The sequence below is a fragment of the Heterodontus francisci genome, chromosome 16 (assembly GCF_036365525.1).
Source record: "Heterodontus francisci isolate sHetFra1 chromosome 16, sHetFra1.hap1, whole genome shotgun sequence".
NCBI lineage: Eukaryota > Metazoa > Chordata > Chondrichthyes > Heterodontiformes > Heterodontidae > Heterodontus > Heterodontus francisci.
In genome coordinates this window covers 97,670,375-97,692,993 of record NC_090386.1, presented here as the reverse complement: position 1 = coordinate 97,692,993, position 22,619 = coordinate 97,670,375, and the positions used below count along the sequence as shown (strand labels likewise).

The 22,619-nt window shown below is 47.3% G+C and overlaps 1 protein-coding gene across 1 annotated transcript; it reads right to left on the bottom strand.

Annotated features, from left to right (window-relative positions):
- Nucleotides 1-470: 470 nt before the first annotated feature.
- On the bottom strand, nucleotides 471-22,389 carry mrgbp (MRG/MORF4L binding protein). The gene is made up of 5 exons (XM_068048684.1): nucleotides 22,171-22,389; nucleotides 16,468-16,589; nucleotides 15,232-15,313; nucleotides 8,146-8,220; nucleotides 471-1,191 (listed from the first exon to the last, which is right to left on the bottom strand). Exons 1-5 carry the CDS (start codon nucleotides 22,280-22,282, stop codon nucleotides 1,019-1,021), a joined length of 564 nt encoding a protein of 187 aa, XP_067904785.1. The 5' UTR covers nucleotides 22,283-22,389; the 3' UTR covers nucleotides 471-1,018.
- Nucleotides 22,390-22,619: the final 230 nt, after the last annotated feature.

Here is a 22,619-nt window from a genome sequence, read left to right as displayed (position 1 = left end):
TAAACCTCCGAACTCAGTGAAGTCTTCAATCTCACATTGTAAGTGTGACAATGTGTACATGTGTAATTATTAAGAATAAGTTATTAGAATCATTGAATAACGCAGCACAGGAGGAGGCCATTCAGCCCATTGATTCTGTGCTGCTTAATGGGAATAAAGCTGCTGTAAGCTTAACTCTCATGAAAGCCAATAATTGCTGTTAAACTCGATTATCTTGTGGACTAACATAAAATCATGTGTGAACATCCATTCTCTAACACACAGCGACAACGTTTTAAATTTAAACCAGAATTTACTTAAAATAAACGAGTCCGAAATATTTTCCTTGAAAGGGGTATCAGCTGCACACTGAAGCGTTTACCAAACTTAATCCAATAACCAGACAACAGAATGATGCACACATTCAGTACCCAACTCTCCCTATGCTTCACACACCAGGCTGATTAAATTTCACAAAGCCATTCCAAAAATAAATTTTCAATCTGGTTTTAATGTGAAATGCTTTGAAAAATGGATCCACAACTAGGTATGATAATAAAATTCGGAATAATGACTGAACGGACTAAGGTTAAAATGGGAGACGGCACCCCCCACCCCCGGGTCCATCACACTGTTTAGAACATTCTAGTACCTTCGTTGAAGGAAAAAGGGGCCAAACAGTTCATGGCAAATTGATTTCTGGTCCAACATCGCTGCCATTTGAAAAGCAGCTTACAGACGGGATGAAAAGGTCACTTGGAGCATCTCGTATCAACACAGGCTGCAACTGACAAATAAAACGAGACGAGTGTTCATACCCAGTGGGCAGTTCAGTCTGTGGTCTTTATGCAGTTACTACCAGTCAAGCAACTAGTGCAGTCTGAATAAACAGCTGGCCACCTACACACGAGTATTTTACAACTGTTCTGCTGTTGCTACTGCTCGTCTCCCCACACCTGCAGATTCCCAACGTGTCGAAATGTCCACACTTGGCACCGGCGCCCTCTACACAACCAGTCGAAAGGCTGATCGCCAACCACTAAACCCGCCTACGCTTGGCTCCGCTGGGGCTGGAGGGGTTACTGTTCACGCTGAGCAGGTTCGCAGTGGCTCGGTTCCTTTTCCGCTTGTCGATCACCTCTCTCGCCCCGGCCTCACCAGGCACCAGCACTTTCTCCTTCACCACCGGCTTTTCTGCCACCTTTGAGTTACCTGGAGTTGTAAGAATCAAAACAGATCACTGCTAAAACGAAACAGACAATCACCACAAGCTGCACAGAAGCCCAAGTGCCGGCAGCAAGACTGTGCTGATGTGAAGTTGGCAGAATTTCACAGCAAACAGTGACACACATCTGACTGAAACCAAAGCCAGCTGTCACTGAACCATCATTTCTCAATTTACCGACTCTGCTACTTTATTATTTTTAACCAGTCGTGTCTTGCAGCATTGGGCATTTGCTGACTTTCTCATTAATGGTTATACATCCGTATTAATAAATGACAGCCATGGATCAGTGGCTAGCACTCTTAATACAGTCAGAGTCATTTACAGCACAGAAGGTGGCCATTCTGTCCATCAAGCCCATGCTAGCTCTGCATGGAGCTATGCAGTCAGTTCCACTCCCCAGCTCACTCTTCATAGCCCTCCAAGTCTACTTCTCTCGGGTGGCAATCCAACTTCCTCTTGAAGTCATTGATCGTCTCCACTTCCACCACCCTTGTGGGCAGCGAGTTCCAGGTCATTACCACCCGCTGTGTAAAAAAAGTGCTTCCTCATATTCCCCCTGCATCTTTGCTCAAAACTTTCAAGCTGTGTCCCCTAGTCCTTGTACCATTTGTTAATGGGAACAGCTTTTCCTTGTCTAACTTAGCTTATTTAAAAAAAAAAAATTTGTGGGATGTGGCAGTCACTGGCAACACCAGCATTTTATGTCCACCCCTAATTGCCCTTGAACTAAATGGCTTGCTAGACCATTCCAGAGGGCATTTAAGAGTCAGCCACATTGCTGTGGAGCTGGAGTCACATGTTGGCCAGACCAGGTAAGGACGGCAGATTTCCTTCCCTAAAGGACATTGGTGAACCAGATGGGTTTTCAAAACAATTGACAATGGTTTCATGGTCACCATTAGACTAGCTTTTAAATTCCAGATTTAACCATCTGCCGTGGTGGGATTCGAACCCATGACCCCAGAGCATCAGCCTGGGCTCTGGATAACAAGTCCAGTGACATTACCACTATGCCACCAGCTCCCCTAGCCTGTCATAATCTTGTACACTTCTATTAAATCTCCCCTCAATCTCCTTTGTTCTAAGGAGAACAAACCCAGCTTTTCTAATCTAATCTTGTAGCTAAAATCTCCCTGCAGTAGAACCATTCTGGTAAATCTCCTCTTCACCCTCTCACAGACCCTCACGTCCTTCCTAAAGTGTGGTGACCAGAACTGGGCACAATAATCTAGTTGGGGTCTAACCAGAGCTTTATAAAGGTTCAGCATAACTTCCCTGCTTCTGTACTCAATGTCTCTATTTATGAAGCCCAAGACCCCATATGTTTTACTAACCACTCTCTCAATATGTCCTGCCACCTTCAAAAATTGATGCACATGCACTCCCAGGTCCCTCTGTTCCTGCACACTCTTTAGAACTGTGCCATTAAGTATATATTGCCCTTTCCTATTCCTTCTGCCAAAATGCATCACCTCACACTTTTTTTAATTCATTCATGGGATATGGGCGTCGCTGATCAGGCCAGCATTTATTGCCCATCCCTAATTGCCCTTGAAAAGGTGCAGGTGAGCTGCCTTCTTGAACCGCTGCAGTCCATGTGGGGTAGGTACACCCACAGTGCTGTTAGGAAGGGAGTTCCAGGATTTTGACCCAGCGACAGTGAAGGAATCGTGATACAGTTCCAAGTCAGGATGGTGACAGACTTGGAGGGGAACTTGCAGGTGGTGGTGTACCCATGCATTTGTCGTCCTTGTCCTTCTAGTTGGTAGAGGTCGCGGGTTTGGAAGGTGCTGTCCAAGGAGCCTCGGTGTGTTGCTGCAGTGCATCTTGTAGATGGTACACACTGCTGCCACTGTGCGTCAGTGGTGGAGGGAGTGAATGTTTGTGGATGGGGTGCCAATCAAGCAGGCTGCTTTGTCCTGGATGGTGTCGAGCTTCTTGAGTGTTGTTGGAGCTGCACCCATCCAGACAAGTGGAGAGTATTCCATCACACTCCTGACTTGTGCCTTGTAGATGGTGGATAGGCTCTGGGGAGTCAGGAGGGGAGTTACTCGACGCAGGATTCTTAGCCTCTGATCTGCTCTTGTAGCCATGGTAATTATATGGCTACTTCAGTTCAGTTTCTGGTCAATGGTAGCCCCTAGGATGTTGATAGTAGGGGATTGAGGGATGGTAATGCCATTGAATGTCAAGGGGAGATGGTTAGATTCTCTCTTGTTGGAGATGGTCATTGCCTGGCAATTGTGTGGCACGAATGTTACTTGCCACTTATCAGCCCAAGCCTGGATGTTGTCCAAGTCTTGCTGCATTTCTACACGGACTGCTTCAGTATCTGAGGAGTTGCGACTGGTGCTGAACATTGTGCAATCATCAGCGAACATCCCCACTTCTGACCTTATGATTGAAGGAAGGTCATTGATGAAACAGCTGAAGATGGTTCGGCCTAGGACACTACCCTGAGGAACTCCTGCAGTGATGTCCTGGAGCTGAGATGATTGACCTCCAACAACCACAACCATCTTCCTTTGTGCTAGGTATGACTCCAACCAGCAGAGAGTTTTCCCTCTGATTCCCATTGACTTCAGTTTTGCTAGGGCTCCTTGATTCCATACTCGGTCAAATGCTGCCTTGATGTCAAGGGCAGTCACTCTCACCTCACCTCTTGAGTTCAGCTCTTTTGTCTATGTTTGAACCAAGGCTGTAATGAGGTCAGGAGCTGAGTGGCCCTGGCGGAACCCAAACTGAGAATCACTGAGCAGGTTATTGCTAAACTTGTCTGTATTAAATTCTATTTGCCACCTCTCTGCCCATCCTGCTAGCCTATCTCTGGCCTGTTGCAGGCAGTTCATATCATCCTCACTGTTTGCCGCACCTCCATGTTTGGTGTCATCAGCAAATTTTGAGATTCTACTCTGTATTCCAAGATCATTTATATAAAGCAAAAAAAAGCAGTGGTCCCAGCACTGACCCTTGGGGAACACCACTGTCTACCATCCTCCAGTCTGAAAAACAACCGTTTACTACAACTCGCTGTTTTCTGCCCTTAAGCCAATTTTTTATCCAATTGGGCACTAACCCTCCTATTCCATGAGCCTCAATTTTGTTAACCACCTTTTATTTGGTACTTTATCAAACGCTTTCTTAAAATCCATATAAACATCATTCACCGCATTCCCTTCATCAACCTTCTCTGACACTTCATCAAAAAATTCAATTCATCAAGCATGATCTGCCTTTTACAAAACTATGCTGGCTCTCCTTAATTAACTCAAACCTCTCCAAGTGTGTGTTGATTTTTTCCCTGATTATTGTTTCTTAAACCTTACCCACCACTGATGTTAAACTAACTGGCCTGTCGTTACTAGGAATGTCCTTATGCCCTTTCTTGAATAAGGGTGTCACATTTGCCACTCTCCAATCCTCTAGCACCTCCCCTGTATCCAGGGAAGATTGGAAGATTACGGCAAACCTTTCCGCTATCTCCACCCCCACTTCCTTTAGCAACCTGGGATCCAAGCCATCCAGACCAGGTGACTTATCGACACTAAGCAACAGCCTTCTTAGTATCTCCCCCTCTCAATTTTTATCCTATCCATTGCCTCTATTCTCTCTGCTTCTATTGATATTTTGTCAGCTTCCATTTTTTTAGTGAACACTGATACAAAGTACCATTAAGTATTTTAGCCTGCGCCTCTAAGCATATATCACCCTCTTAGTCCCTAATAGGCCTCACTCCACCTTTTACTACTCGCTTACTATTTACATGCTGGTAGAAAGTTTCTGGGTTCCATTTTATGTTAACTGCCATTCTATTCTCATATTCTCCCTTTGCCAGTCTAATTTTCCTCTTTAGCTCCCCTCTCAAATTATTGTATTTGGCCTGGTTCTCACTGAAGAATTCAACTGACATGCATCATACACCCTCTTTTTTTCTTTCATCATATTCTCCGTCTCCATGGTCATCCAAGAAGCCCTGTTCTTGGTTTCCTCACCTTTCACCCTTGTTGGAACGTTCCTAGCCTGGATCTGAAGCATCTCTTCCTGTCAGTCTTTGGTTCCATTCTACCCTGGCTAGATCCCTTCTCATCGCATTGAAATTCTTCCGATCTAGATATTCTACTTTATTTTGTTCCTGGCCTTTCTGCATTACTAGTCTAAACCGTATGATATGATGATCACTCTTACCCAAGTGCTCCCCCACAGACACTTGGTCCACTTGGCCCACCCCATTCTCCAGCACCAGATCCAGCAATGCCTATTTTCTAATTGGGCTGAGAACATACTGATCAAGGAAGTTCTCCTGAACACATTTCGGAAATTCCTCCTCCTCCTTACTCTTCAGTTTAAAATTATCCCAATTGATATTTGGGTAATTCAAATCCCCAATATCACCACTCTATAGTTCTTGCACATCTCTGTGATTTCCCTGCAGCTTTGCTCCTCTGTCTTTCTCTCTCACTATTTGGAAGCATATAGAATACCCCCAGTAATGTGATCATACCCTTTTTCCTTCACAACTCTAACCAAATGGATCTGTCATTGCTCCTTCAAGGACATCCTCCCTTTCCAACATTACAATGTCTTCCCTGATCAGGACTGCCACCCCACCTCCCTTTTTTCCTTAAATAAAAACAAAATATTGCAGATGCTGGAAATCTGAAATAAAAGCAAGAAATACTGGAAATACTCAGCAGGTCAGGCAGCATCTGTGGAGAGAGAAGCAGAGTTAACGTTTCGGGTCAGTGACCCTTCTTCCGAAGAAGTGGACGCATTGGTGATCATCTTCCAAAATTCTATAGATTCTGGAGCGGTTCCTGCAGATTGGAAGGTAGCAAATGTCACCCCACTACTTAAGAAGGGAGGGAGAGAGAAAACAGGGAATTACAGACCTGTTAGCCTTACATCAGTCGTAGGGAAATGCTAGAATCGATTCTAAACAATGTGATAAATGGACACTTGGATAATAATGATGCGATTGGGCATAGTCAACATGGATTTATGAAGGGGTCGAACCTGTTGGAGTTTTTTTTGAGGATGTTACTAACAGAATTGATAAAGGGGAGTCTGTGGACATGGTATACTTGGATTTTCAGAAGGCTTTTTATAAAGTGCCCCACAGGAGGTTGGTTAGCAAAATTAAAGCACATAGGATTGGAGGTAATGTACTGGCATGGATTAAGGATTGGATAACAGGCAGAAAGCAGAGAGTAGGAATAAACAGGTCATTCTCGCATTGGCAGGCTGTGACTAGCGGGGTGTCACAGGGATCAGTGCTTGGGTCCCAGCTGTTCACAATATATATCAATGATTTGGATGTGGGGACCAAATGTAGTATTTCCAAGTTCACGGATGACACAAAACTAGGTGGGAATGTGTGCTGTGAGGAAGATGCAAAGCGGCTTCAAGGGGATTTGGACAGGCTTCGTGAGTGGGCAAGAATGTAGCAGATGGAATATGATGTGGAAAAATGTGGTTATCCACTTTGGTAGGAGGAATAGATGTGCAGAGTATTTCTTAAATGGTAAGAGATTAGAAAGTGTAGATCTACAAAGGGACCTGGCTGTCCTTGTCAATAAGTCACTGAAAGCTAACATGCAGGTGCAGCTAGCAATTAAGAAGGCTATTGGTATGTTAGCCTTTATTGTAAGACGATTTGAGTACAGGAGTAGTGAAGTCTTGCTTCAATTGTATAAAACTTTGGTCAGACCACATCTGGAGTACTGTGTGCAGTTTTGGTCCCCTTACCTTAGGAAGGATATTATTCCCATAGAGGAAGTGCAACAATGGTTTACCAGACTTGTTCCCGGGATGGCGGGACTGTCCTATGAAGAGAGATTGGGGAAACTGGGCCTGTATTCTCTAGAGTTTTGAAGAATGAGAGGTGATCTCATTGAAACCTACAAAATACTGAAAGGGATAGACAGATGCAGCTAAGATGTTTCCCCTGGTTGGGGAGTCTAGAACCAGGGGACACAATTTCAAAATAAGGGGAAGCCACTTAGAACAGAGATGAGGAGAAATTTCTTTACTCAGAGGATTGTGAATCTTTGGAATTCTCTACCCCAAAGGGCTGTGGAAGCTCAGCCATTGAGTATGTTTGAAGCAGAGATTGACAGATTTCTAAATACAAATGACATAAAGGGACATGAGGATAATGTAGGAAAAAGGCATTGAAGTAGATGATCAGCCATAATCGTATTGAGTGGCAGGGCTGGCTCGATGGGCTGAATGGCCTACTCCTATGTTCCTATCCTTAGCCAAGTGTAGAGGGATGATTACAAATTGGTTGGAGCTGTCCTGACTCAGTACCGAATGTGGAGTAGGGTGGGAGGAGGATTATGTGGAGCATGAACACTGGCATGGACCAGATGGGCCGAATGGCATGTTTCTATGCTGTAAATTCTAAGAATATACATCAGTAAACCATGCACATTTATTAAAGCAACCACAACATGATAGGTGTGTGAAATGGAAACCACACCCTTCAGTACAGGGTCACGTTTTTGAGGTGAGACACATTGTCATTTCCCCACCTACAGCTGAATGCACTGGCCCTCCCTGGGTTACAGCTGCACTGCTGTCCTGTGCCTCTTGCCACTGGGTATTTTCTGTGCGTGAGCCTCACAGAGAGTCAGCAGGTTACGACTGCAGGAGCTCACCCTGTCCTCACTGACATCTCTACATTCAGGGCACTGTGAGAAACAGTTCAGTGACTATCCTGTTCGGCTGTCCCTTTCCGAACCTTGACAATTCTAGCACTGCTATCTCCCACCTGCCTGTCATTAGCTAATTTAGCACTGACCTGTTTGTACTGTCTGTGACTGACTGGTTAAAAAACCTAGCAATTTTTCTCTATTTTAAACTCGACGTGAGACTTACCAGGCACTACTCCCTCTCACCTTGACACTGAAACAGCGTTAAATATACTGGGTACCCACCCTCCTCAGCAGGTAGTTGTTCCGGCAATTCCTCCTTGTGCTCATCCTTCAGTTCTTCCTCTGTTCCGCTCTTCCCTATGACGGAAGATCAAAATATCACACATAGCCCACTTAGAAAACAGAAGCAGACCCCAGCACTAGAGTGTGACTGGTACCAGTGAAACCAGACCTCAACACAAGGGAATGACCAGTCCTGCAGAAGCAGACCCCAGGCCCAGACAGTGACTTGTCCCTGTAGAACCTGATCAGAGTAATACCAGTCATGCAGAGCCAGAGCCTAGCAGCAGAATGTGACTGGCCTATAGAACCAGACCAGAGAACGATCAGGCCTATCGAGCCAGAGGCCAGCAGCAGGGAATGAGCGGCCCTGTAGAAAAAGGGCTGAGAATGACTAGGCCTGTCAAGCCTAGCAGCAGTGACCAGTTTTCTGCACTAATGTGCATGGCTGGAATACAGGAACAATTGAGAAGACAGGAGATTTTGTACAGTGTAAAGATTTAGTAATAAACCAATTATAACCAAACGAAGCTGTTTTAAAAAGTACCAATCACAGATCTGGCACTTTGGCTGTTCCTCTGAAAGACACACAGTGTGATCAGTTTCGCGCACACTAATGAAGGGAAGTAGCGGGTGTGTCAGGTACAGACAGGGTCTGCACTGAGTGCTGCTGGAGGGCCCAGAGTGTGAAGAAGGGACTTCGGTAAGGAGGTGAACTATAAATTAAGTAAGAAAATAAATTTGTCTGCACTGAGAGTCACTTTGACTGCACAGAGTGTAAAGTGGGAGTTGGTGCGTGAGGCTCCTTTCTTTCTCTTTCTTTATTTCCTACCTTTTTTCAGCCTCCAGTAGCTGCCTCTCTCTTCGGTACAGGGGAAGAAGCTGATTGGTGAGTAACTGGTAAGTTATTCTATTTTTAATTGTAATAAATAGTTTTTCAAGTTATGTTATGGCAGGTCAGCTTGGCCAAGTGGAATGTACATCCTGCAGTATGTGGAAGTCATGGACGCACCATGTGTCCTAGACGAACACATCTGCAGGAAGTGTCACCGGCTGCAGAAGCTTGAGCTCCGGGTTTTGGAACTTGAGCAGCGGCTGGAGTCACTGTTGTGCATCCGTGAGGCAGAGGACTAAGTGGATAGCATGTTTCGGGAGGTGCTCACACTGCAGGTTCGGGGCATGCAGGCAGAGAAGGAATGAATGAACGCCAGGCAGTCTAGGAGAACCAGGCAGGCAGTGCAGGAGTCCCCTGAGTCCATCTTGCTTGTTAATCATAGGAACATAGGAGCAGGAGTAGGCCATGCAGCCCATCGAGCCTGTCCCGCCATTCAATACGATCATGGCTGATCATCCACTTCAATGCCTTTTTCCACACAATCCTCATATCTCCTTTACGTCAATGGTATTTAGAAATCTGTCAATCTCTGCTTTAAACATACTCAATGACTGAGCTTCCACAGCCCTCTGGGTAGAGAATTCCAAAGATTCACAACCCTCTGAGTGAAGAAGTTTCTCCTCATCTTTGTCTTAAGTGGCTTGCCCCTTATTTTGAAATAGTGTCCCATGGTTCTAGACTCCCCGACCAGGGGAAACATCTGACCGGTATCTACTCTGTCTATTCCTTTAAGTATTTTGTAGGTTTCAATGAGATCACCTCTCATTCTTCGAAACTCTAGAGAATGCAGGTCCAGTTTCCCCAATCTCTCTTCATAGGACAGTCCCGCCATGCCAGGAACAAGTCTGCACTCCCTCTATGGCAATAATATCCTTCCTAAGGTAAGGGGACCAAAACTGCACACAGTACTTCAGGTGTGGTCTAACCAAGGTTCTATACAATTGAAGCAAGACTTCAAGATTGGCCGTGTGGTAGATAGCGAGGAGGATAGCTGTAGGCTGCAGGAAGATATTGATGGTCTAGTCAGATGGGCAGAAAAGTGGCAAATGGAATTCAACCTGGAGAAGTGTGAGGTGATGCATTTGGGGAGGTCAAACAAGGCAAAGGAATACACGATTAATGGGAAAATACTGAGAGGTGTAGAGGAAGTGGAGTGAATTTCCACAGATCCCTGAAGGTAGGATAGGTCGATAAGGTGGTTAAAGAGGCATATGGAATCCTTTCCTTTATTAGTCAAGGTATAGAATATAAGAGCAGGGAGGTTATGCTGGAACTGTATAACTCATTGGTTAGGCCACAACTTGAGTACTGCGTGCAGTTCTGGTCACTTCTTTACAGAAAGGATGTAATTGCACTAGAGAGGGTACAGAGGAGATTTATGAGGATGTTGCCAGGACTGGAAAAATGCAGCTATGAGGAAAGATTGGATAGGTTGGAGTTGTTCTTGAAACAGAGAAGGCTGATTGAAATGTACAAAATTGTTGAGGGGCCTGGATAGGGTGGAGGTGAGGGGTCTATTCACCTTAGCAGAGAGGTCAGTGATGAAGGGGCATAGATTTAAAGTGATCGGTAGAAAAATTAGAGGGGAGATGAACAAAAACCTTTTCACTCAGAGGTGGTGGGGGTCTGCAACTCACTGCCTGAAAGGGTAATTGAGGCAGAGACCCTCACCTCATTCAAAGTGCCGTAAGCTGAAGGGCTACGGACCAAATGCTGGAAGGTGGGATTAAGATAGGTGGATCGTTTTTCAGCCGGCACAGACATGATGGGCCAAGTGGCCTCTTTCTGTGCCTTAAACCTTCTATGATTCACTACTCCTGTACTCAAATCCTTTTGCGATAAAGGCCAACATACCATTAGCCTTCTTAATTGCTTATTGCACCTGCCTGTTAGCTTTCAGTAACTTATTGACAAGGATGCCTACCTCCTGTGGGGGACTTTATCAAAAGTTCCAAATAAACCACGTCCACAGACTCCCCTTTATCAATTCTATTAGCAACATCCTCAAGAAACTCCAACAGATTCGTCAAACATGACTTTCCATTCATAAATCCATGTTGACTATGCCCAATCAGATCATTATTATCCAATTGTCCATTTATCACATCCTTTAGAATTGAATCTAGCATTTTCCCAATGACTGATACAAGGCTAACAGGTCTATAATTCCCTGTTTTCTCTCTCCCTCCCTTCTTAAATAGTGGGGTGACATTTGCTACCTTTCAGTCTGCAGGAACCGCTCCAGAATCTATAGAATTTTGGAAGATGATCACCAATGCATCCACTATCTCCATTGCTACCTCTTTCAACATTCTGGGATGTATAACATCAGGTCCTGGGGACTTATGGGGCAGGTGGGATTCGTACAAGATGGACGGACTACACATTAACAGGACCGGAACTAATATCCTCGCAGGGAGATTTGCTAGTGCTCTTGAGGAGGATTTAAACTAGCTTGTCAGGGGGATGGGAACCTGAGGGGTAGCTCAAATTGGAAGGAAATAAAGCTGGTAACAGGAGGTAGAAAAGTAGCCAGTGACATTAGAAGGCAGGCAAAACAAAGGCAAGCATCAACCAGGCTTAGAATGCAGAATAATGTCAAGACGACAAGGTTAAGGGCACTCTACCTGAATACATGCAATATTCGCAACAAGGTAGATGATTTAAAGGCACAAATAGAGGTAAATGGGTATGATTTAATTGCCATTATGGAAACAGGGTGACCAAGACTGGGAACTGAATATTCAAGGATATTCAACATTTAGGAAGGACAGGAAAAAAAGGAAAAGGAGGTGGTGTTGCGCTGATAAGGGATGGGATCAGTACATTAGTAAAGGAGGATCTCAGATTGGAAGAACAAAATGTGGAATCTGTTTGGGCAAAGCTAAGAAACAGCAAAGGGCAGCAAACATTGGTAGGAGTTGTTTATAGCCACCAAACAGTAATGGTAGTGTGGGGCATGGTATTAATCAGGAGATTAGAGAAGCATGTAGCATGGATAATACAGTAATCATGGGTGACTTCAATCTGCACATAGACTGGATAAACATAATGAGCACTAATGCTGTGGAGGACATGTTTCTGGAGAGTGTTAGGGATGGTTTTCTAGAGCAGTATGTTGAGGAACTGACCAGAGAACAGGCTATTATAGATTTAGTATTATGTTATGAGAAAGAGCTAATTCATAATCTTGTTGTAAAAGAACCTTTAGGGATGAGTGACCATAATATGATAGAATTTTACATTGTTTGAAAGTGAGATAGTTCAATCTGAAGCCAGGGTGTTAAATTTGAACAAAGGAAATTATGAAGGAATGAGGGGCAAATTGGCTAAGGTGGATTGGGAAAATACATTAAAAGGCATGACAGTGCATAGACAACGGATAGTCTTCAAAGAATTTTGACATAGTTTACAGCAACTATACATTCCTTCAAGGCACAAAAACCCAAAAGGTAAAGGCAGTCAACCGTGGCTAACAAAGGAAGTTAAGGATTGTATAAGATTAAAAGAAAAGGCCTATAAAGTTGCCAGAAATAGTAGCAAACCTGAGGATTGGGAAGATTTTAGAATGCAGCAAAGGAGGACTGAGAAACTGATAACGAAAGGGAGAATAGAATATGAATGTAAACTAGAAAAAAACAGAAAAACGAACTGTCAAAGGTTCTACAGATATGTAAAAAGGAAATGTTTGGCTGTCAAATGTGGGTCCATTACAGGCAGAGCCAGGAGAATTTATAATGGGGAATAGAGAAATGGCAGAGAAGCAAAATGATTACTGTGCGTGTCTTCACTGAGGAAGATACAAGAAATCTCCCAGAATTAGAGATCCAAGGGACTACGGAGAATGAGGAATTGAAGGAAATTAGTATTAGTAAGGAAGTTGTACTAGAGAAATTAATGGGGCAGAAGGTTGATAAGTCCCCAGGACCTGATATTCCACAACCCAGAGTGTTGAAAGAGGTAGCTATGGAGATAGTGGATGCATTGGTGATCATCTTCCAAAATTCTATAGATTCTGGAATGGTTCCTGCAGATTGGAAGGTAGCAAATGTCACCCCAATATTTAAGAAGGGAGGGAGAGAGAAAACCGGGAGCTACAGGGAACTTCGGGGCAGCACAGTGGCGCAGTGGTTAGCACTGCAGCCTCACAGCTCCAGTGACCTGGGTTCGGTTCTGGGTACTGCCTGTGTGGAGTTTGCAAGTTCTCCCTGTGACCGCGTGGGTTTCTGCCGGGTGCTCCAGTTTCCTCCCACGGCCAAAGACTTGCAGGTTGATTGGTAAATTGGCCATTGTAAATTGCCCCTAGTGTAGGTAGGTGGTAGGAGAATTGTGGGGATGTGGTAGGGAATATGGGAGTAATGTAGGATTAGTATAAATGGGTGGTTGTTAGTCAGCACTGACTCGGTGGGCTGAAGGGCCTGTTTCAGTGTTGTATCTCTCTCTCTCTCTGTACAGACCTGTTAGCCTTACATCAGTTATAGGGAAAATGTTAGAATGTATTCTAAAGGATGTGATAAATGGACACTTGGATAATAATGATCTGATTGGGCATAGTCAACGTGAATTTATGAATGGGAAATCATGTTTGATGAACTTGTTGGAGTTTTTTGAAGATGTTACCAATTGAATTGATAAAGGGGAGTTGGTGGACATAGTATACTTGGATTTTCAGAAGGCTTTTGATAAAGTCCCCCACAGGAGATAGGTTAGCAAAATTAAGGCACACGGGATAGAAGGTAATATACTGGCATGGATTAAGGATTGGTTAACAAGCAGAAAGCAGAGAGTAGGAATAAACGGGTCATTCTCACGTTAGCTGGCTGTGACTAGTGGGGTACCGCAAGGATCAGTACTTGGGCTCCAGCTGTTCACAATATATATCAATGATTTGGATGTGGGGAGAAAATGTAGCATTTCCAAGTTCGCAGATGACACAAAACTAGGTGAGAATGTGTGTTGTGAGGAAGATGGAAAGCGGCTTCAAGGGCATTTGGACAGACTTCGTGAGTGGGCAAGAACGTGGCAGATGGAATATAATGTGGAAAAATGTGAGGTTATCAATTTTGGTAGGAGGAATAGATGTGCAGAGTATTTCTTAAATGGTAAAAGATTTGAAAGCGTAGATGTAAAAAGGAACCTGTGCGTTCTTGTCAATAAGTCACTGAAAGCTAACATGCAGGTGCAATAAGCAATTAGGAAGGCTAATGGTATGTTAGCCTTTATCATAAGAGGATTTGAGTACAGAAATAGTGAAGTCTTGATTCAATTGTATGGAACCTTGGTTAGACCGCACCTGGAGTACTGTGTGCAGTTTTGGCCCCTTAGGATAGGATATTATTGCCATAGAGGGAGTGCAACGAAGATTCATCAGACTTGTTCTTGGAATGGCGGGACTGTCCTATGAAGAGAGATTGGGGAAACAGGGCCTGTATTCTCTCGAGTTTCGAAGTATGAGATGTGATCTCATTGAAACCTACAAAATACATAAAGGGATAGGCAGTGTAGATGTTTCCCCTGGTTGGGGAGTCTAAACCAGGGGACATAATTTCAAAATAAGGGGGAAGCCATTTAGGACAGAGATGAGGAGAAATTTCTTTACTCAGAGGGTTGTGAATCTTTGGAATTCTCTGCCCCAGAGGGCTGTGGAAGCTCAGTCATTGAGTATGTTTAAAGCAGAGATTGACAGATTTCTAAATACCAATGACATAAAGGGATATGAGGAGAGTGTGGGAAAAAGGCATTGAAATGGATGATCAACCATGATCGTATTGAATGGTGGAGAAGCCTCGATGGGCTGAATGGCCTACTCTTGCTCCTATGTTCCTACACTCTGTAGGCAGGCAACATGCCCAGTCACCACTGAGGCCTGCAGCTTCTGCTGCAGAGAATTGAGACTGAGGCAGGTTAGCACTGCGAACTTTAAAATGACACACAAGCCCAAGAGAGGTTATCTCTGAAACAAAAACAAGAAATACTGGAATCACTCAGCAGGTCTGGCAGCATCTGTGGAAAGAGAAGCAGAGTTAACGTTTCTGGGTCAGTGACCCGAAACGTTAACTCTGCTTCTCTTTCCACAGATGCTGCCAGACCTGCTGAGTGATTCCAGCATTTCTTGTTTTTGTTTCAGATTTCCAGCATCCGCAGTATTTTGCTTTTATTTTAGAGGTTATCTCTGCTCGGTTAGATCTCCGTACCTTCTTTCACTCCAAGAATAATGTCTTCAGGGAGAACAAAATTCCGATCGCCATTTGGGAACGGGAGGATTTCAGACTCATGCTGGAAGACATTGGAAAAACAACAGAATCTAAACTCAGAAAATAACAGTTACAATGTCTTAAATGTAGAAAAACGTTGCAAAATGCTTCAGAGACGTAAAGGAAAAAGAGGCTCCCGTGAAGCGGTCTGGGATGTTTTGCTATGTTAACAGGTGCTATATAAATGCAAATTGTTGATGGCTACAGGAGACCAACAGCTTGTAGTAAAATAACTGTTTGAAAAGCTCCAATTCCTCCCTCCAATGCTCCCATGCTCGGAAAGCAACAAGAACTTGCATTGATAACAGTGCCTTTAAAGTGGTAAAATGTCCCAAGGCGCAGAGGAATGTAGGAAGGAAATCCGAGAGTGTGTAGTGCAGGCTGCTGAAAGCAGAGTTACTGAGGGTGTGACAAAGGACACAGAAGGAAATGCTCAAGAGGACAGACTTGGGGGAAATGGAGAGTTTGGGGAGGCCCTAAGCCCTGGAAGTCCCTCCCGAGACTTCTCCCTCTCCTCCTGTTAAAAGCTCCTTAAACCCTCTCTTTGACAAAGCTTTAGTCACCTGTCCTAATATCACCTTCCGCCAATCTGTCAATTTTTGTTTGATAATCTCTGTTGGGAAGCACTGTTGGTCGTTCCAACTGAGCGCCAGGAAATGACAAGCAGTGACCTGTGACTGATCTAATTATCTTGTTTACAGGTGTTACAGCTCAGGTAATAAACTTGCACAGGATATAACTGCAAGTTGTTGCTGCTGTTATAGAGAGGGCTGAGGGCCTGCGGGGGTGGGGGGAGGGATTTCAACACAGGACGAGTGTTTTAAATTTGAGAGCCAATTCTTTTAAAATGAAGAACTCAATTGCCACCCATCAGTCACTGGGTAATCTCAGTCTCATCACGGTGAGGGGGAAACACGGGATCAGGATACTGCTCATGGGGAAGACTAACACCAACAGACCGGTTGAATCAAATGGCCTGTTTCTGCGCTGTAATTTCTGTAGAACTCTCCAACCCTCTTGTGTAACACTGTGAAAGTTTGACTAGGATGCAACACAACTATGCTCCTAATGCTATTTGTGTTTCCATGTGGGTCTAAACAGAGTCCTCGATGAGGAGAATGACACTTCAACTAGTCAGGTCCCAAACCAAAAGCACATCCATGATCAGCTGCATACCAGTGCTTGCATGTCATACATGACATTCAGATGTTCCCAAACTATTTTAGAGGAAACTTGACGTCCGATATTCTGACTGAATTTGTCCCGGATACAGATCATGTGGAAGTGCCGATTTACTCCTGTAGAGAGAGAGAAATCTGTAGTTATTCAGCAGTGAAATAAATAGCTAGCTAATCCTTTCAGGTTGAGGGAGGAATATTGGCCAGGGCACTGGGAGAACTCCCCTATCTGCTTTGAATTGAGCCTTGGAATCTCTGAATGAACTCGTGGCAAAGTCTTTAATTATTTCATGTAGCACACTCCCTGTGCTGCACTGAGAGAATCAGCCGTGAGGCTCTGGAATGGCACTCGAATCCACGACCTCCTGACTCAGAGGTGAGAGTGCTATTGACAAAGCCACGGCCAACACTCTCACCGTTCATTCCCCATCATCATCGATCTCAAACATATTACACTCAGCCGTTACAGCGCATAACCCATTGGATGAGATTAGAATAGTAGCAGCAGACCATTCAGCCCCTCGAGCCTGCTCCACTATTCATTACGATCATGGCTGATCAACAACCTCAACTCCACTTTCCCGCCTGCTCCCCATATCACTTAATTCCCTTAGAATCCAAAAAATCTGTCAATCTCAGCCTTACATATACTCGATTGAGCATTCAAAGCTCTCTGGGGTGCAGAATTCCAAAGATTCCCAGCCCTCAGAGTAGAAGATTTTCCTCATCTTAGTCTGAAGTGGTCAAACACTTATCTTGAGACTATGATCCCTAGTTCTATACTCTCCAGACAGGGGAAACAGCCTCTCAACATCTACCCTGTCAATCCCACTCAGAATCTCATAGGTTTCAACTAGATCTGTTCCAGTATAGCTACAACACTGGCATCTACCTGGCAATGTGGAAAATTGCCCAGGTATGTCCTGTGGACAAAAAGCAGGACAAGTTCAACCCAGCCAATTACCGCCCCATCAGCCCACTCTCAATCAACAGGGTGGCGCAGTGGTTAGCACCGCAGCTTCACAGCTCCAGCAACCCGGGTTCGGTTCTGGGTACTGCCTGTGCGGAGTTTGCAAGTTCTCCTTGTGACCGCGTGGGTTTTCTCCGGGTGCTCCAGTTTCCTCCCACAGCCAAAGACCTGCAGGTTGGTAGGTAAATTGGCCATTATAAAATTGCCCCTAGTATAGGTAGGTGGTAGGGGAATTGAGGGAAGGTGGGGATATGGTAGGAATATGAGATTAGTGTAGGATTAGTATAAATGGGTGGTTGATGGTTGGCACAGACTCGGTGGGCCAAAGGGCCTGTTTCAGTGCTGTATCTCAAAATAAATAAATAAAATAAATAAAGTGATGGAAGGTGTCATCGACAGTGTAATCAAGCGGCACTTGCTTAACAATAACCTGCTCAGTGATGCTCAGTTTGGGTACCACCAGGGCCGCTCAGCTCCTGACCTCATTACAGCCTTGATTCAAACATGGACAAAAGAGCTGAACTCAAGAGGGGAGGTGAGAGTGCTTGTCCTTGACATCAAGGCAGCATTTGACTTAAGTCAATGTGAATTAGGGGAAAAACTCTCTGCCGGTTGGAGCTGTACCTAGCGCAAAGGAAGATGTGGTTGTTGGAGGTCAATCATCTCAGCTCCAGGACATCACTGCAAGTGTTCCTCAGGGTAATGTCCTAGGCCTAACCATCTTCAGCTGCTTCTTCAATGACCTGCCCTCGATCATAAGGTCAGAACTGGGGATGTTCGCTAATGATCGCCCAATATTCAGCATCATTTGCAACTCCTCAGCCCATGTCCAAATGCAGCAAGACCTGGAAAACATCCAGGCTTGGGCTGATAAGTGGCAAGTAACATTTGCACCACACAAGTGCCAGGCAATGACCATTTCCAACAAGAGAGAATCTAACCATCTTCCCTTGACATTCAATGGCATTACCATCGCTGAATCCCAACTATCAACATCCTGGGGGTCACCATTGACCAGAAACTGAACTGGAGTAGCCATATAAATACTGTGGCTACAAGAGCAGGTCAGAGGCTGGGAATTCAGCAGCAAGTAACTCACCTCCTGACACCCCAAAGCCTGTCCACCATCTACAAGGCACAAGTCAGGAGTGTGATGGAATATTCTCCACTTGCCTGGATGGGTGCAGCTCCAATAACACTCAAGAAGCTCAACACCCTCCAGGAAAAAGCAGCCCGCTTGATTGGCACCCCATCCACAAACATTCAATCCCTCCACCACCAACGCACAGTGGCAGCAGTGTGTACCATCTACAAGATGCACTGCAGGAACTTGGCAAGGCTCCTTCAACAGCACCTTCCAAACCCACGACCTCTACCACCTAGCAGGACAAGGGCAGCAGATGCATGGGAACACCACCACCTGCAAGTTCCCCTCCAAGCCACACACCATCCTGACTTGGAACTACATCGCCGTTCCTTCACTGTCGCTGGGTCAAAATCCTGGAACTTCCTTCCTAACAGCACTGTGCGTCTACCCGCACCAGATGGATTGCTGCGGTTCAAGGCAGCTCACCACCACCTTCTCAAGGGCAATAAATGCTGGTCTAGCCAGCGATGCCCACATCCCATGAACAAATGAAAAAAAAAGAGATCACCTCTCATTCTTTTAAACTCCAGAGAAGACAGACCTACTCAATCTATCCTCATATCAGGAATCAATCCAGTGAACCCTTGTTGCACCCCCTCTAAGACAAGTATATCCTTCCTTAAATATGGAGACCAAAACTGCACACTACTCCAGGTGTGGTCTCACCAAAGCCCTGCACAATTGCAGCAAATCTTCCTTATTCTTGTACTCCGACCCCCTGTAACAAAGGCCAGTCTCTGCCCATGTTAGGCCATGCTCAGTTTCCCATGGACAGGGAATGCTGGAGTTGGGAACGGGTGAGTAAACAAGCAGGAATTATATTTAAATATAAATCTGGGGCTTGGGATGTCCTGCTTATATGACCCTGCATTTAGGCATTGAGAGAGAGAGCACTCACTGTATGGAGTAGAGGTCTAGGGTCCTGCTGTACTGTTAAGATTCACAAGCTGATGAAAAGAACACAGTCCTGTTAAGGTTAAATTGTTTTTAAGCTACTCTCAACAGTTTTTCTTCATTTTCATCCTGCTGATAGGTTAGATTCTCAGGGAATGTTTGTGTCAAGTGCTGTCAAATCAAATGTGACCCACACTGCAGCCCTGCACCTTCCAGCCAGGCTGACCCATGACAATGGCACTGTTGAGTGATACGGAGGACAATGCTCCTGTTGCAGGACCGGCTTCAATTTAGCAGCCAGGGAGCTCACCTCACTCACTCCTTGAGTTCCCTTTCCGTTCACTTTTGCCCTGTCAGTCTTTCTCTCTTTACCCCCTTCTGCTTTGGAAAAGGTTGCACCATGTGTTGACAGAATTGTTGCCACTCAACTCCCTTGCTCAGCAACACCAACTTTCCACACAGTACACTGCCTCTATCTGCTCAGAGCAGTGAATGATCATGATAATGAGGTGACTTTGCTCTAGGTGAGCTCAACACCTCTTTCAAACCAGTCAGAGAAGAATTAGCCTCATCTGTCAATACTGTGCAAGAAAAGTTAGCATGGCTGGGAGAGAAGAGTAATCTCAGCTACTGTGGGTTCAATATCCAGACAGGAGCTCCCATCCAATGGGAAACCCAAACCCCACTCACACTCTGAGGTTACGGTCATATAACCACAATGTAAGCTGAAGGAGGGCTGCACTCAGACAGAGACAGTCATGGTTGTTGGGATGGTTGGCTGGCCAGGTGATGAGTCGATGCTGGGGAGATGACAGGGGGTATTCACCTGGGCTGAATGGACACAGTCTGCAATAACACTGACCTGGAACAAAGAGATGGGGAACATCCGTTTGAGTGAGTCAATGCCTGAAGGGAACATGGGTGGGGGTGTCACTGTCTGTGGGGCTTTGAGAGGGGGGGGGTCTGGGGGCGGAGCCAGGGTCTGGGGGGCAGAGTCAGGGTCTGGGGGGGGGCAGAGTCAGGGTCTGGGAGGCGGTCAGGGTCTGGGAGGCGGAGTCAGGGTCTGGGAGGCGGAGTCAGGGTCTGGGAGGCGGAGTCAGGGTCTGAGAGGCGGAGTCAGGGTCTGAGAGGCGGAGTCAGGGTCTGAGAGGCGGAGTCAGGGTCTGAGAGGCGGAGTCAGGGTCTGGGAGGCGGACAGGGTCTGGGGGGCGGTGTCAGGGTCGGGGGGGCGGAGTCAGGGTCGGGGGGGAGGAGTCAGGGTTTGGGGGGGAGGAGTCAGGGTTTGGGGGGAGGAGTCAGGGTTTGGGGGGAGGAGTCAGGGTTTGGGGGGAGGAGTCAGGGTTTGGGGGGAGGAGTCAGGGTTTGGGGGGAGGAGTCAGGGTTTGGGGGGAGGAGTCAGGGTTTGGGGGGAGGAGTCAGGGTTTGGGGGGGCGGGGTCAGGGTTTGGGGGGGCGGAGTCAGGGTTTGGGGGGGCGGAGTCAGGGTTTGGGGGGGCGGAGTCAGGGTTTGGGGGGGCGGAGTCAGGGTTTGGGGGGCGGAGTCAGGGTCTGGGGGGCGGAGTCAGGGTCTGGGGGGCGGAGTCAGGGTCTGGGGGGCGGAGTCAGGGTCTGGGGGGCGGAGTCAGGGTCTGGGGGGCGGAGTCAGGGTCTGGGGGGCGGAGTCAGGGTCTGGGGGGCGGAGTCAGGGTCTGGGGGGCGGAGTCAGGGTCTGGGGGGCGGAGTCAGGGTCTGGGGGGCGGAGTCAGGGTCTGGGGGGCGGAGTCAGGGTCTGGGGGGCGGAGTCAGGGTCTGGGGGGCGGAGTCAGGGTCTGGGGGGCGGAGTCAGGGTCTGGGGGGCGGAGTCAGGGTCTGGGAGGCGGAGTCAGGGTCTGGGAGGCGGAGTCAGGGTCTGGGAGGCGGAGTCAGGGTCTGGGAGGCGGAGTCAGGGTCTGGGAGGCGGAGTCAGGGTCTGGGAGGCGGAGTCAGGGTCTGGGAGGCGGAGTCAGGGTCTGGGAGGCGGAGTCAGGGTCTGGGAGGCGGAGTCAGGGTCTGGGAGGCGGAGTCAGGGTCTGGGAGGCGGAGTCAGGGTCTGGGAGGCGGAGTCAGGGTCTGGGAGGCGGAGTCAGGGTCTGGGAGGCGGAGTCAGGGTCTGGGAGGCGGAGTCAGGGTCTGAGAGGCGGAGTCAGGGTCTGAGAGGCGGAGTCAGGGTCTGAGAGGCGGAGTCAGGGTCTGGGAGGCGGAGTCAGGGTCTGGGAGGCGGTCAGGGTCTGGGGGGGAGGAGTCAGGGGTTGGGGGGCGGAGTCAGGGGTTGGGGGCGGAGTCAGGGGTTGGGGGGCGGAGTCAGGGGTTGGGGGGCGGAGTCAGGGTTGGGGGGCGGAGTCAGGGGTTGGGGGGCGGAGTCAGGGTTTGGGGGGGCGGAGTCAGGGTTTGGGGGGAGGAGTCAGGGTTTGGGGGGCGGAGTCAGGGTTTGGGGGGCGGAGTCAGGGTTTGGGGGGGAGGAGTCAGGGTTTGGGGGGGAGGAGTCAGGGTTTGGGGGGCGGGGTAAGGGTTTGGGGGGGCGGGGTAAGGGTTTGGGGGGGCGGGGTAAGGGTTTGGGGGGGCGGGGTAAGGGTTTGGGGGGGCGGGGTCAGGGTCTAGGGGGGGCGGGGTCAGGGTCCAAGGGGCCCGGCAGGGTGTTGTGGCCACCGCCCTGTTCCCGGACCCAGGACTTACCCACGGGCTTGTGTCCCAACATGGCGTGGAAGAGGCAAACCTCCACCTCGGGGGTCCACGACACCGTCTCCTCCTCGCGCTCCTTCTCCGCCGCCACCTGCACTTCGGCCATAACCGCGCCGAGGCCCGAAGCCTGCGGCCTGCACTCAACGGCGGCGGAAAACCGCCGCTGCCAGGAATCCCAGCGGCCACCGCGCTGCTGCCTGCCAGGAATCCCAGCGGCCACCGCGCTGTCTGACAGTTTCACCGTGCAACCACCAGGGGGCAGCGGCTACCAGGAGGTCACTGGAGGTTGAAGGTTACTGCTGGTCATTGACCATTCCCTGTGGTATCGCCAAAGGATCTATCCTTGGACCCTTCCTATTATCTACTTGCTGCACCTCCGCGATATCATCTGAAAATACAGTGTTAGTTTTCACATGTACGCCGATAACACTCAGCTCTACCTC

Bases quoted from the DNA above. Each gene is read 5' to 3' on its own strand.
- mrgbp (XM_068048684.1), bottom strand. From the start codon at position 22,282: ATGGCCGAAGTGCAGGTGGCGGCGGAGAAGGAGCGCGAGGAGGAGACG. The intron at 16,590-22,170 runs GTAAGTCCTGGG...CTCTCTCTACAG, and splicing joins GTTGGGACACAAGCCCGTGG to GAGTAAATCGGCACTTCCAC. The intron at 15,314-16,467 runs GTATGCAGCTGA...AATGTCTTCCAG, and splicing joins TGTATGACATGCAAGCACTG to CATGAGTCTGAAATCCTCCC.